The sequence below is a fragment of the Schistocerca nitens genome, chromosome 6 (genome assembly GCF_023898315.1).
Source record: "Schistocerca nitens isolate TAMUIC-IGC-003100 chromosome 6, iqSchNite1.1, whole genome shotgun sequence".
Taxonomy (NCBI): domain Eukaryota; kingdom Metazoa; phylum Arthropoda; class Insecta; order Orthoptera; family Acrididae; genus Schistocerca; species Schistocerca nitens.
This window is the reverse complement of record NC_064619.1, coordinates 329,513,304-329,527,162: the sequence shown is the minus strand read 5'-3', so window position 1 is coordinate 329,527,162 and position 13,859 is coordinate 329,513,304. Positions and strand designations below refer to the sequence as shown.

Here is a 13,859-nt window from a genome sequence, read left to right as displayed (position 1 = left end):
AAAGGACAAGAGAAGGCCTAGATCCTCTGTCTGCTCCTCCCTCTGTGACAAGGCCTTGGCAGGACAGGGGTGAATTCCTACACTGGAAATCCTTTGCTGGCATTGCCAATGACTTTTATTCAAAATTTAAGCAGTGGCTAGGTTTGAACCCAAGACCCATGATTTTTCATTACTACTGAAAGACACTTCAATGGACCATGGCACATTAACATGGTTATAAAACTGCCGAAGGCAGCGCACTCCGACTTGTTTCACCTAATCCTTCACCATTCTTTTACTATGGCTTATTCACTGTCAACATTGGTGCAACAATCTGCTACTACGCAAGATAGCAGCGTGCTCTGACCTCCATTACCTTGGTGTCAGATTTGCAGTGCCCATGTGTGCTACTAATTCCATTACATCACAGTAATAGACCATTGAAAAGATGCTGGAATAGAGGCTATGCACACCTGCCGCCCATGGTCTGTGCTGCCCCTTCCAACAACTCTCTAGAACTCTCATGGCTAATTGGGTTCAAATGGCTCTGAGCACTATGGGACTCAACTGCTGAGGTCATTAGTCCCCTAGAACTTAGAACTAGTCAAACCTTAACTAACCTAAGGACATCACAAACATCCATGCCCGAGGCAGGATTCGAACCTGCGACCGTAGCGGTCTTGCGGTTCCAGACGGCAGCGCCTTTAACCGCACGGCCACTTCGGCCGGCCTCATGGCTAATTAACAACTTCCATTCTATTTCTGTATTCTCCGTGGTGCCCATCATGGAAAGATTGCTGCAACTTTCATTTGTATTGAAGGATATTTTGTAATTAGATTAAAATTCTACAAACTGTTTCTTGTACCTAACCATCCCACCCATCCCAATATAATCTTATTGTAACTTTCAGCAGAAACATCTGCACTATGACAAGAAGTCCAATGCTAAGAATATATAAAAATTACACTAAAATTCTACTGTCTGTTTCTTGTCTCTAACGGCCCATGTGTCCGGACATGGAGAAAGTTTTAGCAGAAACATCTGCACTATGACAAGACATCAAATGTTGACATGGTCATAGTGACAGGAGAATTTCTGTGAAGCTATGAAATTAAAAGTACTTGAAAAGAAATCCTAAACAACTGGAGAGGGTTGTTTCATGTCCAGTGATCCCGGCCTGACCCTTTCCAAACTTAATGAAATTTCGCACAGATATTACCCACGGAAATATGAGGGTTGACTGAAAAGTAATGCCTCCACCTTCATAGCTCTTCAACAGCTGGCAGTGTTGGTATGCAGCAGGTACTGGTCTCTTCCACAGCCTCTTCTCTACAGCTCCAGATGGCGGGAAGCCTTAGCACTGAACGGTTGTGTTGTTACAGTGTAAAGTATGGAACCCTGCATAGACAGTCTGTCAAAGCGATTTAAGCAAAGTGCAGTCATTGAATTCTTGACAGCAGAAGGTGTCACCCCAAAGGAGATTCATCAGAGAATGAAAGCAGTTTATGGTGATTGTAATGATGTGAGTACTGTGCGTCATTGGGCGAGTCAGTTTAAAGATGCTGAGGTGGGAACATCTGACCTGCACGACAAACAAAGAGTTGAAACTTCCTGGCAGATTAAAACTGTGTGCCCGACCGAGACTCGAACTCGGGACCTTTGCCTTTCGCGGGCTAGTGCTCTACCAACTGAGCTACCGAAGCACGACTCACGCCCGGTACTCACAGCTTTACTTCTGCCAGTATCTCGTCTCCTTAGAGCACTTGCCCGCGAAAGGCAAAGGTCCCGAGTTCGAGTCTCAGTCGGGCACACAGTTTTAATCTGCCAAGAAGTTTCATATCAGCGCACATTCCGCTGCAGAGTGAAAATCTCATTCTGGAAACAAAGAGTTGGATGTCCTGTGACAGCAACCACCGGGTTTCACAAAAAAAATGTTGACAGAGTGAATCAGGACAATCGTTGTATCACTCAGAGAGAAATTGCAAGCACAATTGGCATTTCACAAGAACGTGTGGGTCGCATTATTGCAATGCTTGGCTATTGGAAGATCTGTGCACGATTGGTACTCCGGAGCTGACTCCTGAAATGAAAGTGCACAGACTTGAAATTTGCCAGGAGCTCCTCTTGCATTACAAGAATGAAGGTGATGCCTTCCTCCATTCAATTGTGACAGGAGACGAAATGTGGGTGCACCATTACGACCCGGAGACAAAATGTCAGTCTATGGAATATCGACACAAAGACTTGCCCCAGAAAAAGAAATTCAAGATGCAGTCCTCAGCTTGAAAAATCATGGCCACAGTGTTCTGGGGCACAGATGGTGTTATCCGTGTTGATTTCCTTGATCACAGAACAACAATAAATTCAGAGTGTTACATCACAATGCTGTGAACTCTGAAACGGCGGCTAACAAGGGTCTGAAAGGAAAAGGGAAATGTTTTCCTGCAGCATGACAATGCAAAACCACACACTTCACATACCACCACAGCAGGACTTCAGAGACTGAGTCTCACCACTGTACGGCATCCTCCTTACAGTCCAAATTTAGCACCGTCTGACTTCCATCTGTTCCCGATAATGAAAGATGATCTGCGAGGACATCATTATGCTTATGAAGACATCGAGAGAACTGTGAGACTGTGGTTGCGGAAACAGTGTCGACTTCTTCCATGACAGCTTCAGAAAACTTGTTCATATTGTGTTTATTGGTAATTAAAGATCACATCCTAGGGATTATTTCTGCATTTGATTTATTAAAATATTCCCATCCAAACCCAATTAACGAGGGTGGAGGCGTTACTTTTTATTCAACCCTCATAATTACGTTGTGCAAAATTTGAGCCCAATGCTTCAAGAGGATTTCAGTAGAGGACTGTTGTGTGAGATACACAACAGTTAAGACAGCTTAAAAGTGAAGCTAGTAGTAATGCATTAAAGATGCTTGTCATAAATTCAATACTTTGTGTGCTCAGTACTCTGTTACAGTTGCAACGCTCTTATCATCCACCGGTTTTGTGCTACATAACATCAAAGTTGGTGGAAAACCAAGCATGATAATTTTTGAACTGTTTTCAACCATAATAATTTTTTGAAAGAATTCAGTATATTGACTGCTCTTTAGTACTCTCATAGAGAAGTTATTTGTTATCAATTCTACAAGTAGCAGCAGTTACTTATGAGTATTGTAGAAGTTATTAATGTGTAAAAATGTCACATAAAATTTTTGCATAAATTTTTTAACTAATGTGTACCACAATATTTTTTGATAAATGATACTGACCAATCTTTAATAATGGCTTAGAGAAAACACTTGTTATCAATTGCTATCACATTGAAAAATTTGTGCATGTTGTTAAATACTCGTTCTATTACCTGAAATTGTCCTTACTTACATTTTATTAGGAAGAGCAGATTTTATTGTATTAGAAAAGCTTTATTTTGTTAGGAGACCATCTGGATATGTTCAGAAATGAGCTTGAAATACTAACGTAAAATATTCAGAAACAATCTTTTTAAAAAGTGAATTCTGTATAACAAACTTAACATGTTTTTATTGCAGTTACATTCATTAATCTAATTATCTAGTACAATATTTTTTAAAAATTCTGTTAAAGTATAACATACCATTTAGTGCATTCTGATTCTAACTAAATTTGTTGTCTTCAAAGAATGCTAAAACCATATTTCATGTAATCACAAAGGACTTTTGTTCTTGCCAGGCTTTGGATAAGGCAATCAGCTGCTGATTAAGCTTCCTAGCTTTTCTTGACAATTCTGGTTGAAACTGAAAAATCTGAGGGCATTTGCTCTATCACCCAACTTTAAAAGCAAATGTTAACATTTGAAATTTCTCTAAATTTGAGGAAACTGTGAAGTAGTGTCTGAAAGAAGATACGTAAATATTCAGTCAGATCTACATAAGATTTCAAAGTGGTGCAATGATTGGCAGCTTGCTTTACTGTTCAGAAATTAAAACTGTGCATTTCACAAAATGATAAAGCACAGTATCCTATGACTATAACATCAATGAGTCACAGTTCGAATCAGCCAACTCGTGCAATTACCTGGGTGTAACATACTGTAAATGGAATGATTACATAGGCTCTGTTGGGGGTAAAGCAGATGATAGACTTCAGTTTAGTGGTAGAATACTGGGGAAGTACAATCGGCCCACAAAGGAGATTGCTTACAAATCACTTGTGTGACCCATTCTAGAATATTGCTCAAGTGTGTGGGACCCATACCAAATAGGACTAATGGGCAATATTTAACATGTACAGAGAAGGGCAGCATGAATGGTCACAAGTTTGTCTGACCTGTGTGAGAGTGTTGCAGTGATGCTGAAAAACTGAACCGGGAGACTCTTGAAGATAGATGTAAACTATCTCAAGAAATTCTACTAACAAAGTTTCAAGAACTGGCTTTAAACGAAGATTCTAAGAATATACTACAACCCCCTATGTATCGCTCACACAGGGATTGTGATGACAAGATCAGAATAATTACTGCATGCACAGAGGCATTCAAACAATCAATCTTCCTTCGCTCCATATGTGAATGGAATGGGAAGAAACTCTAATAACTGGTACAATCGGACATACCCTCTATCATGCGCTTTGCAGTGGCTTGGAGAGTATGGATGTAGATGTAGAAACTGGAGTGGATGGAGCATAATCTACAGATGCGCCATTTCCATGATGTCATCATGACGTAATCGATTCTGTCATTTCGCCCCGTCAGTTTCATGACAGTCAGTCGTAGCCCCCAATGACAACGCCGTCAAAAACTTTGGATTTAATGCAAATTTGATGTGGCAACTTAACAGAGAACTTTTTATTCACTGTGGATGCGTTTTTGCAAGAGTTACAACCGAGTTACTTCATTGACTGTGTTAGGTAGATCTCAACAAGAAGAACTATTATGGATGCAGAATGAGTCACAGTACATATTAACATAAAGCAAAGATACAGGAACTTAATCTGCATGAGTATACTGCTTAATGCTACTCACACTTATGCCATCTAAGATGGATCAAGTAAATTAACAAGAAAGCTGTTGCCTCATCAGTTTTACTACATAGTTGCCATTTAGCTGTATTCATAGCTTAACATTTACTTGATTCCAAAAGTATTTTTCAAATAATATATTTCTACATCTATAAATAGTGAGTCCTATTTACAGCAAATTACTGTCATATAGCTTTATAACAAAACTGCTACTTCCCATCTAGCTAATAGATCACTGAATCCAGACACTCAGATATTTTTTAATTTTTTTTTATTTTTTTTTTTTTTTTAACTGGTAGTGATTCCCAGTTTCTTGCCTTATGTTAGACAGGAGTTTAATCAATATGTTAGCACCAGAGTACATAACTCTGTTCTGGAACCTGGAGGTTACATAAAAATTATTTTTGTGTACTTACTGTGACTAAGTGTATCAAATTTCAGCTGGAACCAATTTTTATTATCAGCAACAAAAAACTTTAAGGGGTGAGTATATTGGGAAGTGAGTGTAAGAATTCAAAGATCCTTAAAAATGCTTCTGCAAGATGTACTGTTATTCACTTTACACAACACTCTTATTGCTCAACCCTGATGTACAGACACCATGTTTAAGGTGTACTACTCCAGAAAATAATTCCATAACACAACAGAGAATGATAAAACGTAAAATAAGGCCATACTCTTATCTTTAGGCCAATACAATGAAAGGTGATTCTAAGAGCATAATAAACTGAACTATGCTTCTTGACGACTTTATCCATGTGCTACATCAATTTATAGTTGTTATCCAGCTGCTCTAAAGAAGGTTTATACCATGTGTTAAATTCAGTGTATGACCATTAATGTCTACCTTCCGTATTAAACGGTAAAATTGCTTGTTTGAAACACCACAAAAGAAGTCTTTGTGAGATTATGATCTACACTGTTAGCTGTGTACCATTTGTAACCCTGCTGGGCTATCATCTGAGTATCCTTTAGGGTTGAGTTTGAATCGTTGGTTAGTATGCTTGTGTCATTAGCAAACATTAATTTTTTTGAGCCATTCTTTAAAGACAATGGAGGATCATTTGTGCAGGATAGAAAGAAACAGTACTGATCCCTGTGGCACTACACGTTATGTTCCTCCATTCTTAGGTTATTTTCATGCCTGTGATAGAGTCTGTTAATGAGACCCTCTGCTGAATGTAAGGGAGTTAAGATTCTATCCGTGCAAGAGGGATGCAACCATTGCCATAAAACATTGGTGTGTTAAATAGAATTTTATGATTCACACAATGAAAGGCTAGCAAGGTCACTGAGTGAGAAATAGGCTTCACTATGAAATCAGACCATGAATTTGATTTGTGGCTATGACCACAACATAATATCAGCAGTCTTTGTTGATCAGACTGGAATGCATTAAGTTAAAGGGTCCATTTTTTACAATTATTGAAAAAGGTTAAATGACATTCTGACTTTTCCAAACAACCAATTTTGCAAGTGGTGAGTCAGGACCTAAATCTAGATCCACTTACCCTCACACCAAATCAATTCTAATTAGGCACACTTGTGTTTAGAACACCCTGCCGGGGCTGTACACAATCAAATATTTGGCAAACATAATAAAATTTGACAAACTGTTTGATCATTTACAGAGCCCTTACTAATAGGAACCTGAAATGATTGAACCTTATTTGGTTTCAAATCAAATTTTTATTACCACATAACATGCCTCATACAATCAAAGACTGTGACATAGGTGACATCAATTTTGAGACTAAGATACAGACTAATAAACTATTACTTTACATTTGAAATAAAATAACATGACTGAGAGCAGAACAGCACTTTTCATACGTGAGCCTGGTTGAATAAACATTGATATTGCTGCCAGGTTGTCAAGTGAAAGTAAAATTACAGAGTTGAGTTCAGTTTATGCCATCTTCTGGATGGGAAAAGATGAAGTCTCTGCCACATGCATGGTCTTCGGTTTGCTGTGGAGACTAAATTGCTCCAATTGCTGCCAGCAAAAGAATAGTCTTTGCAAATCCCACTCTCTGGAGGTGAATTTATGACTTATCTCTGCATACATTCCCACCTTCAATGCTGATGTAGACACTAAAGACAAATTCTACAACCTGCTGAGCACAACCATCACCAAAGTACTGCCTAGAGACAATGCCAGAATTGGTAAGAATCATCAGTTGGGGAGCAATGTGATAAGGAAGAAAGGATCTGGCAACTGCAGCACCAATGGTCTATTGCTCCTTGTTCTATATGCTAAACATGAACTCCCTATCCCTAACACTCAGCTGCTCCTGCCTACGTGCTACAAGAGTACTTGGATGCATCCCTGCTCGCAGCACTGGCACATCCTTCTACATCTACATCCAAAAACTGAATAGCCACTCTGCAAATCACACTTCAGTGCCTGACACAGGGTTTGTTGAATCATCTTCACACCAGCTCCCTATTATTCCATTCTTGAAGAGTGTGTGGAAAAAATGAGTGCTTATATCTTTGTGTGTGAGCTCTGATTTCCCCTATTTATTCTATAATGATCATTTCTCCTTATGTGAGTCAGTGTCAAAATATTTTCAAATTCTGAAGAGAAAGTTGCTGATTTGAAATTTTGTAAGAAGATCCAGCAACAATGAGAAATGCCTTTGTTTTCATGATGTCCACCTCAAATCCTGTATCATGTCCATGATATCCTCTCCCTATTTCTCAGTAGTACAAAATGTGCTGCCCTTCTTCGAATTTTCTCAATGTACTCCATTAATCCCACCTGGTAATGATCCCACACAGCACAGGTACTCTAAAAGATGATGGATAAGCATAGTGTAGGCAGTCTCTTTAGTAGATCTGTTGTACCTTCAAAAAGTTCTGCCAATAAAATGCAGTCTTTGGTTCACCTTCCCCACAACATTTTCTACGTGTTACTTCCAATTTAAGTTGCTTGCAACTGTAAATCCTTGGTATTTAGTTGAATTTAGAGCCTTTAGATTTGATTGATTTATAATGTAACTGAAGTTTAATGGATTCCTTTTAGCATTTATGTGGATGACCTCGCCCTTTTCATTATTTGGGATCAATTGCCAATTTTCCCACCATATAGATATCTTATCTAAATGGTTTTGCAATTAGTTTTGATCTTCTGATGACATGTATTCTAAATCATTTATACATAAGGAACAGCAGAAGGCCTATAACACTACCATGGGGAATGCCGAAAGTCACTTCTGTTTCACTCGATGACTTTCCGTCGATTCCTATAAACTGTGATCTCTCTGGCAGGAAATCACAGTCGCATAACTAAAACAATATTCAGTAAATGCGCAATTTGATTACAGCCACTTGTGATGTATAGTGTCAAAAGCCTTCTGGAAATCTAGAAATACCAAATCAATCTGAAATCCCTCGTCGATACCACTCAACACTTTGTGAGAGTAAAGAGCTAGTAGCGTTTCACAAGAATGTTGTTTTCTAAATTCGTGTTGACTATGTGTCTTTGAGGTAATTCATAACATGTTAGAAAATCCTGCTGCATATCAATGTTAATGATATGGAGCTGGTATTTAGCGGATTACTCCTATTGCCTTTCTTGGATATTGGTGTGACCTGTGTAACTTTCCAGTTTGTGGGTATGGATATTCTGTTGCGCGAGTTGTTGTATATGACTGTTAAGTATGGAGCTACTGCATCAGCAGGCAGTGGAAAAAAATGATGTCCTTGTCATTAGAACCACAAGAAATTTCAATGATCATATGTTCCTTTTAGCCTAAAAAGATCAATCAAAAACCTGCCAGACGGAAATACACTTCAAATTAAATGCACTACTAGAGATTACTGGAATGCAGTCTCAAATAAGCTAGCTAGTCATCCAGCCAGCACTAATAATGCAAATCACGAGTGGCCACACTTCAGGAGGTCATTGCTGAGTCACCTGAGGAAACAATTGGTTCTGCGCAGAAAAAAAGGCACTACTGGTCTGATGAAAAATAATGAAAAAATTGTGTGTCTGATCAATGCCAAACACGAAACCAATCTATCCTTTCTTCTTTCTTCAAGATCCACCTTCTAGCATGAAACAATAATACTTAATGGAACTTAAAAGTAAATGTGACACACAAATTAAAGAAATCAAGAATAATTGGAGGCATTAAAAAGCTGAAGAACTGCAAAGACTACTTGTTGTCCAAAGCCTGCAAAACTTCTGTACACGCAGAAAGGAGATATAAGAGCCAATACGAGCCTCATCAGGGACACTGAAGCCTACTGACAACTCTATCACTTTAACTGATTGTGAAAAAAATCTTAGAGCATTGGAAAGAACATTTCTCCGCACTTCTGAATCATGCCTTCAATGTTGCTTATGACTTTCTTTGTAATGTCCCTCAGTAACTGCAACAATTATTGATGGCAGTTCCACCGACATACAGGAACTTTACCAAAGCATTCAATCGACTAAGACCAAGAAAGGTTCCTGGTCCTATAGATAACACTCCTCTGGAACTGATACAAAATTGAGGTATATCTTTGAAGACTAAGCTTCTTACACTCATCCTCTTAATTAGGGAAATTTTAAAAGTACTTGAAGCATGTTACTGTTATCACTAGCTTCAAGAATGGCAATTGTGGTGCATGTAGGAACTACTATGGTATATTGCTAGTGACGATTGCAGGTAAAATTCTTGCAATAATTTTATTAATTCGGCTCCAAATTATTTCAGAGAGGTTTCTGCCTGAATCTCAATGTGGTTTCTGAATCTCCAGAGGCACGACAAATATGACCTTCTTTGCTAGACATCATGAAAAATGCAGATAACAACAGAAGACTCTAAACTTAGTTTTTATATGACCTGGAAAAAGCCTTTGACTCAGTACCTAGATCTGCTGTGTGCAAAGTACTGAGACACTTTGGATGTCCTGAATGCTACGTGGAATTGCTTCAAGCTCTTCATGATGGCTTGTCTCGGCAGGTTCTTCATGGTAACTCTGTACTGGATTCATTCTCAACCACTCAGACTTTGAAATACGGCTGTGTGCTTGTTCCAACATTTTTTGCTCCGTACATGGCTATCGAGCTATACGAATAGCTATACGAATTACCTACAAACAATTAAAGCATGGAGATGAAGTTTTGTTTAGGTGGAGGTCTCTTCACTCTGGCAAGACTTCGTTCAAAAAGATGTTCGCAGGTTACCTGGATGACAGAATCACAGTATTACCATCAATGTATAAAAGAAAGAAAGAATGAAAGGGAGAAAAAATACCGAAGGTACTCGCACAACCTGCCCTGAGATGAACTCTTCCTGAGTTCAATGCCTCCATCTTAAGACACAACACTGAAGCTGGTTGATCAATTTTCATATCTTGAACACATCTTGCCTGACGGCGTATCTACGAACAGGATGTTAATAAAAGAATTGGAGCTGCCTATGCAACATTCGGACAGTTAATGCAGAGTCTTCATGAATAAAAACGTAAAGCTGCATACTAAACTCAGAGTGTTCACAGCTGTGGTCATTTCCACACTCCTGAATGGCTGTGACTTTGGACACAATATCGCTGTGATATCAAGAAACCCGAGTGCTTCCATCAACAAAAAATGAGACGCATCTTGAACATTAAGTGGGAGGACTATGTGAGCAACACAGTGTTTCTTGAAAAATGGCATCTAAACAGCACTGAGTCAACCACCATCTCTCATCACCTGAAATGGTCAGGCCATGTTCACCGTATGAGTACTACTAGGCACCCACGCCAAGTCGTTTACGGCAAACTCTGCTCTAGTAGTAGACCTCATGGAGCTCCACTTAAGTGCTTTAAGGACCAGCTGAATCACATCATGAAAATGAATGCTGTAAATATACAAAAATGGGAAGAATGTGTTGTTGACCGTTTACTGTGGAGGAACACTACATCCACCACTGTCAATTTGTTTCAAGAAGAAACCAAGTGCAAAGCAAGCCCTCCTTCAACCCCTCAGTGTGATTTGTGTGGGTGCAAGTTTTAAGCCAGGATTGGTCTATCCAGTCATCAGAAACACATCCATAAGCTGAGCTGAAACGCTCATTCTACACAGGAAGAAGTCCTGCATATTTGGAAACAAGTTGCAGCTGACAATGGCAACGAGTCATTTGATCTAACTTCAGCATTATTCTGCAGTACCACACATCAAAAGCTTCTATTCCCTACTTGTCTGATTTGTTTAATATCACTTCTGTACAAGGCTATGGTCCAGAAAAATACCTTCAGAAAGCATTCACAGCACTTACTTCTTTTTTTTTTGTTTATTTATGATACTTATTCACCCAGAATCATCTGCAGGCATGTCATACTTCCCAGAAAACTTTCCTTTCACCCTCACTCCTAAGAGTTTAAATGTTTGATTTATATGACTGACCACCTCATGACTGTAAAATTTCCCTTGTATAAAAGTACCAGGTCAGAAATGATATGCATACTGTTTTGTCGCACTTAGGTGTTAATCTGTTCTCTGAAACCTAATTCCAATGTTACCAATTACCTTTTAGCTAGACCATTGACATTCCATTTCACATATTTCACAATAATTCTTGTGTGATTGAAAACGAGAAAAATTTCTGAATCATCTGTCATGTTTAGTGGCATATTCATCTCTACCAATAAACTTTTTTAATGGCTGACTAGCAGCAAGAAGTGATTATGAACTATGCTGCACAACTCTCATAGATCATTAACAGTTTTATTCTCATACAAAACAAGGTAATATGTTGAGCACCATCACATTCTGCCCTGATACTTCTTTCCCAATTTAACATGTAGTTTTATTTTTGTTCTGAAAGATTTTTATTCTCTAGGTGCAATGCATTGATTTAACCTTTCTGGCGACTCTCTTCACAATTTGCAGTACTGTCAGTTGTGCAAATATTTAACTGGGCTAGGACTGTCCCTCATATTATCATAACGTTCCCATTTTCTTCTACATGATATCCTAATGCAATCAATTGTAGACTGGTTGCTTATTAGTACTGCATATCTGCCTGCAATTTTTTTAATGAGAAGCAGTTATCCAAGAAAAAAACATTAAAGTCTGCAGAAATGTATTATATTTGTCATTAAGCTTGTCTATATTGTTACCAAATTTGTCCTTCAGGAGTGGGTTTAAATGTCTTCATTGACAATGGACTATATCTAAATATTTTGTTAAGCACTTGGAGATATTACTCTGCCTTGATTCCTTTCAGTATTAGCTACTACCTTTGTGTCACAATGACATAAGCCATTACTAATTTTTCTCAAACTGTGCCCATAATACTTGGTAATAGTAATCAATGATGGAATAAATAACATAATGATATGGTTTCTAACTGTGCAGTTTTTTCTCTGAACTATAGTTGGAAAATACATTGTATCAAGCTGAACATTTAAAAAAAAAATTGATGTTCGTTTTCAAATCCTCACTTACCTAAGCAACTACTATTACTGAAAATTGTACTAAAAATAACATTTGTGTGTTAGTCTAGTTCAAGATAGATTTAAGGAAAAAAAGTTTATTGTTTGTGTATGTGTGTGTGTGTGGGGGGGGGGGGGAGGGGGTTAAGATTTTTGTGGTTTGTCAATGTCGCTAGCCTAGATCAAGGACTAGGCAGTTAGTGGGGAGTACGTACGGAAATAGGTTATGTTTTACACCTTAGAATAACAGTTTTTTAAATATTAGGCCCTAGCCACACTGAGGTAGATAGGCTAAAGTCCAAATCATAATACACAGTGCATGCATCTACTCGATTTAAAAAAAAAAAAAAAAAAAAAAAAAAAAAAAAAAAAAAAAAGATATCCGCATGCAATTTTGGCCCACTGCACTCCTGTTTAACTGACATCATTCACAAACGCCTTGTTACACTTTGAACTGAACATCCAACAAAAGTTGCAGTTTTTGTAGGACACTGGTATACTGTAGGAAACACCAGCATAAACAAAACAGGTCGCTATGCGCAGAATTTAAATATTTATTAATTATTAATAGTTTTGGAATTCTTGATGGTGAAGGGTACTTGACATGAACAATTTAAACACAACTGCGTCATGCTTCTCGGTAATATAATTAAATTCTTCGCATTTTTGTCTAAACGTGCGTCACTGCTCTATATTAAATTCACGTTAACTCTTTATTCAATGACGGCCAGATTATCTGAAATGTCTTCATAACCAACATTTAGTAAAAATCAATAATTGTTGGAAGGACTCACTTGTCTCTTTTTTGCGATCTCATCATAACTCAGATATAAAAAAATCTTTTCCAACACTATGTCAGGCAAATCATGTAACGCCCTTATTTCTTCAGCACACACTTCTTTACGTTCGTTCATAATGATCAAAACGTCAACATCTAACAAAACATCAACTTTTATTTCTTTTGTGTATGTGTCGCAGATGCATCGTCCCTTTAACACACGGACAAAGATATTATTTGTTATTAGCTTGGTGAGCGCATGCGTACATTGTACCGTAGGGCGTGGTCAGTATTTTAGTTGCTTTAGGAGAGCTGAGGGGGCCTATTACATTTCTGTGTGAGATTTGATAATTCAAACACCGTTTCTCAGCAACAGTTTTATTTTGCAACTTACTTGCAATTACCTTTTTCGTAAAACAAGATGTAGACGAACCAAAAGCGCTGGAAATAGCTGAAGAGAGGTGTACATCTACAGCAGAGGATGTGGCCCAGTGCTGTACCCTTTAGTGAAGTAGACAGATTGAACTTTGTATTTTCTGTTCCCTCCTACTGTGACACCTAGCTTTGTTTTCTGTGAAACCCCTCTTCTAAAAGTATGCATTCATTGTTTCTGCTTTGTGCTTGGACTGTACTGTTTATAGTATCCAAGTTATAGAACATGAAGTGCACCTTTCTCTTA

At 38.2% G+C, this 13,859-nt stretch overlaps 1 protein-coding gene across 1 annotated transcript in view; it reads right to left on the bottom strand.

Annotated features, from left to right (window-relative positions):
- The window catches only part of LOC126263715 (F-box only protein 28), a 107,452-nt gene extending 94,060 nt beyond the window's left edge, over positions 1-13,392 (bottom strand). Inside the window, exon 1 of the mRNA XM_049960859.1 lies at positions 13,197-13,392. Coding sequence (XP_049816816.1) covers positions 13,197-13,316 — 120 coding nt within the window. The 5' untranslated portion in view covers positions 13,317-13,392. The remainder of the gene's footprint in view (positions 1-13,196) is intronic.
- Between the last annotated feature and the right edge of the window lie 467 nt (positions 13,393-13,859).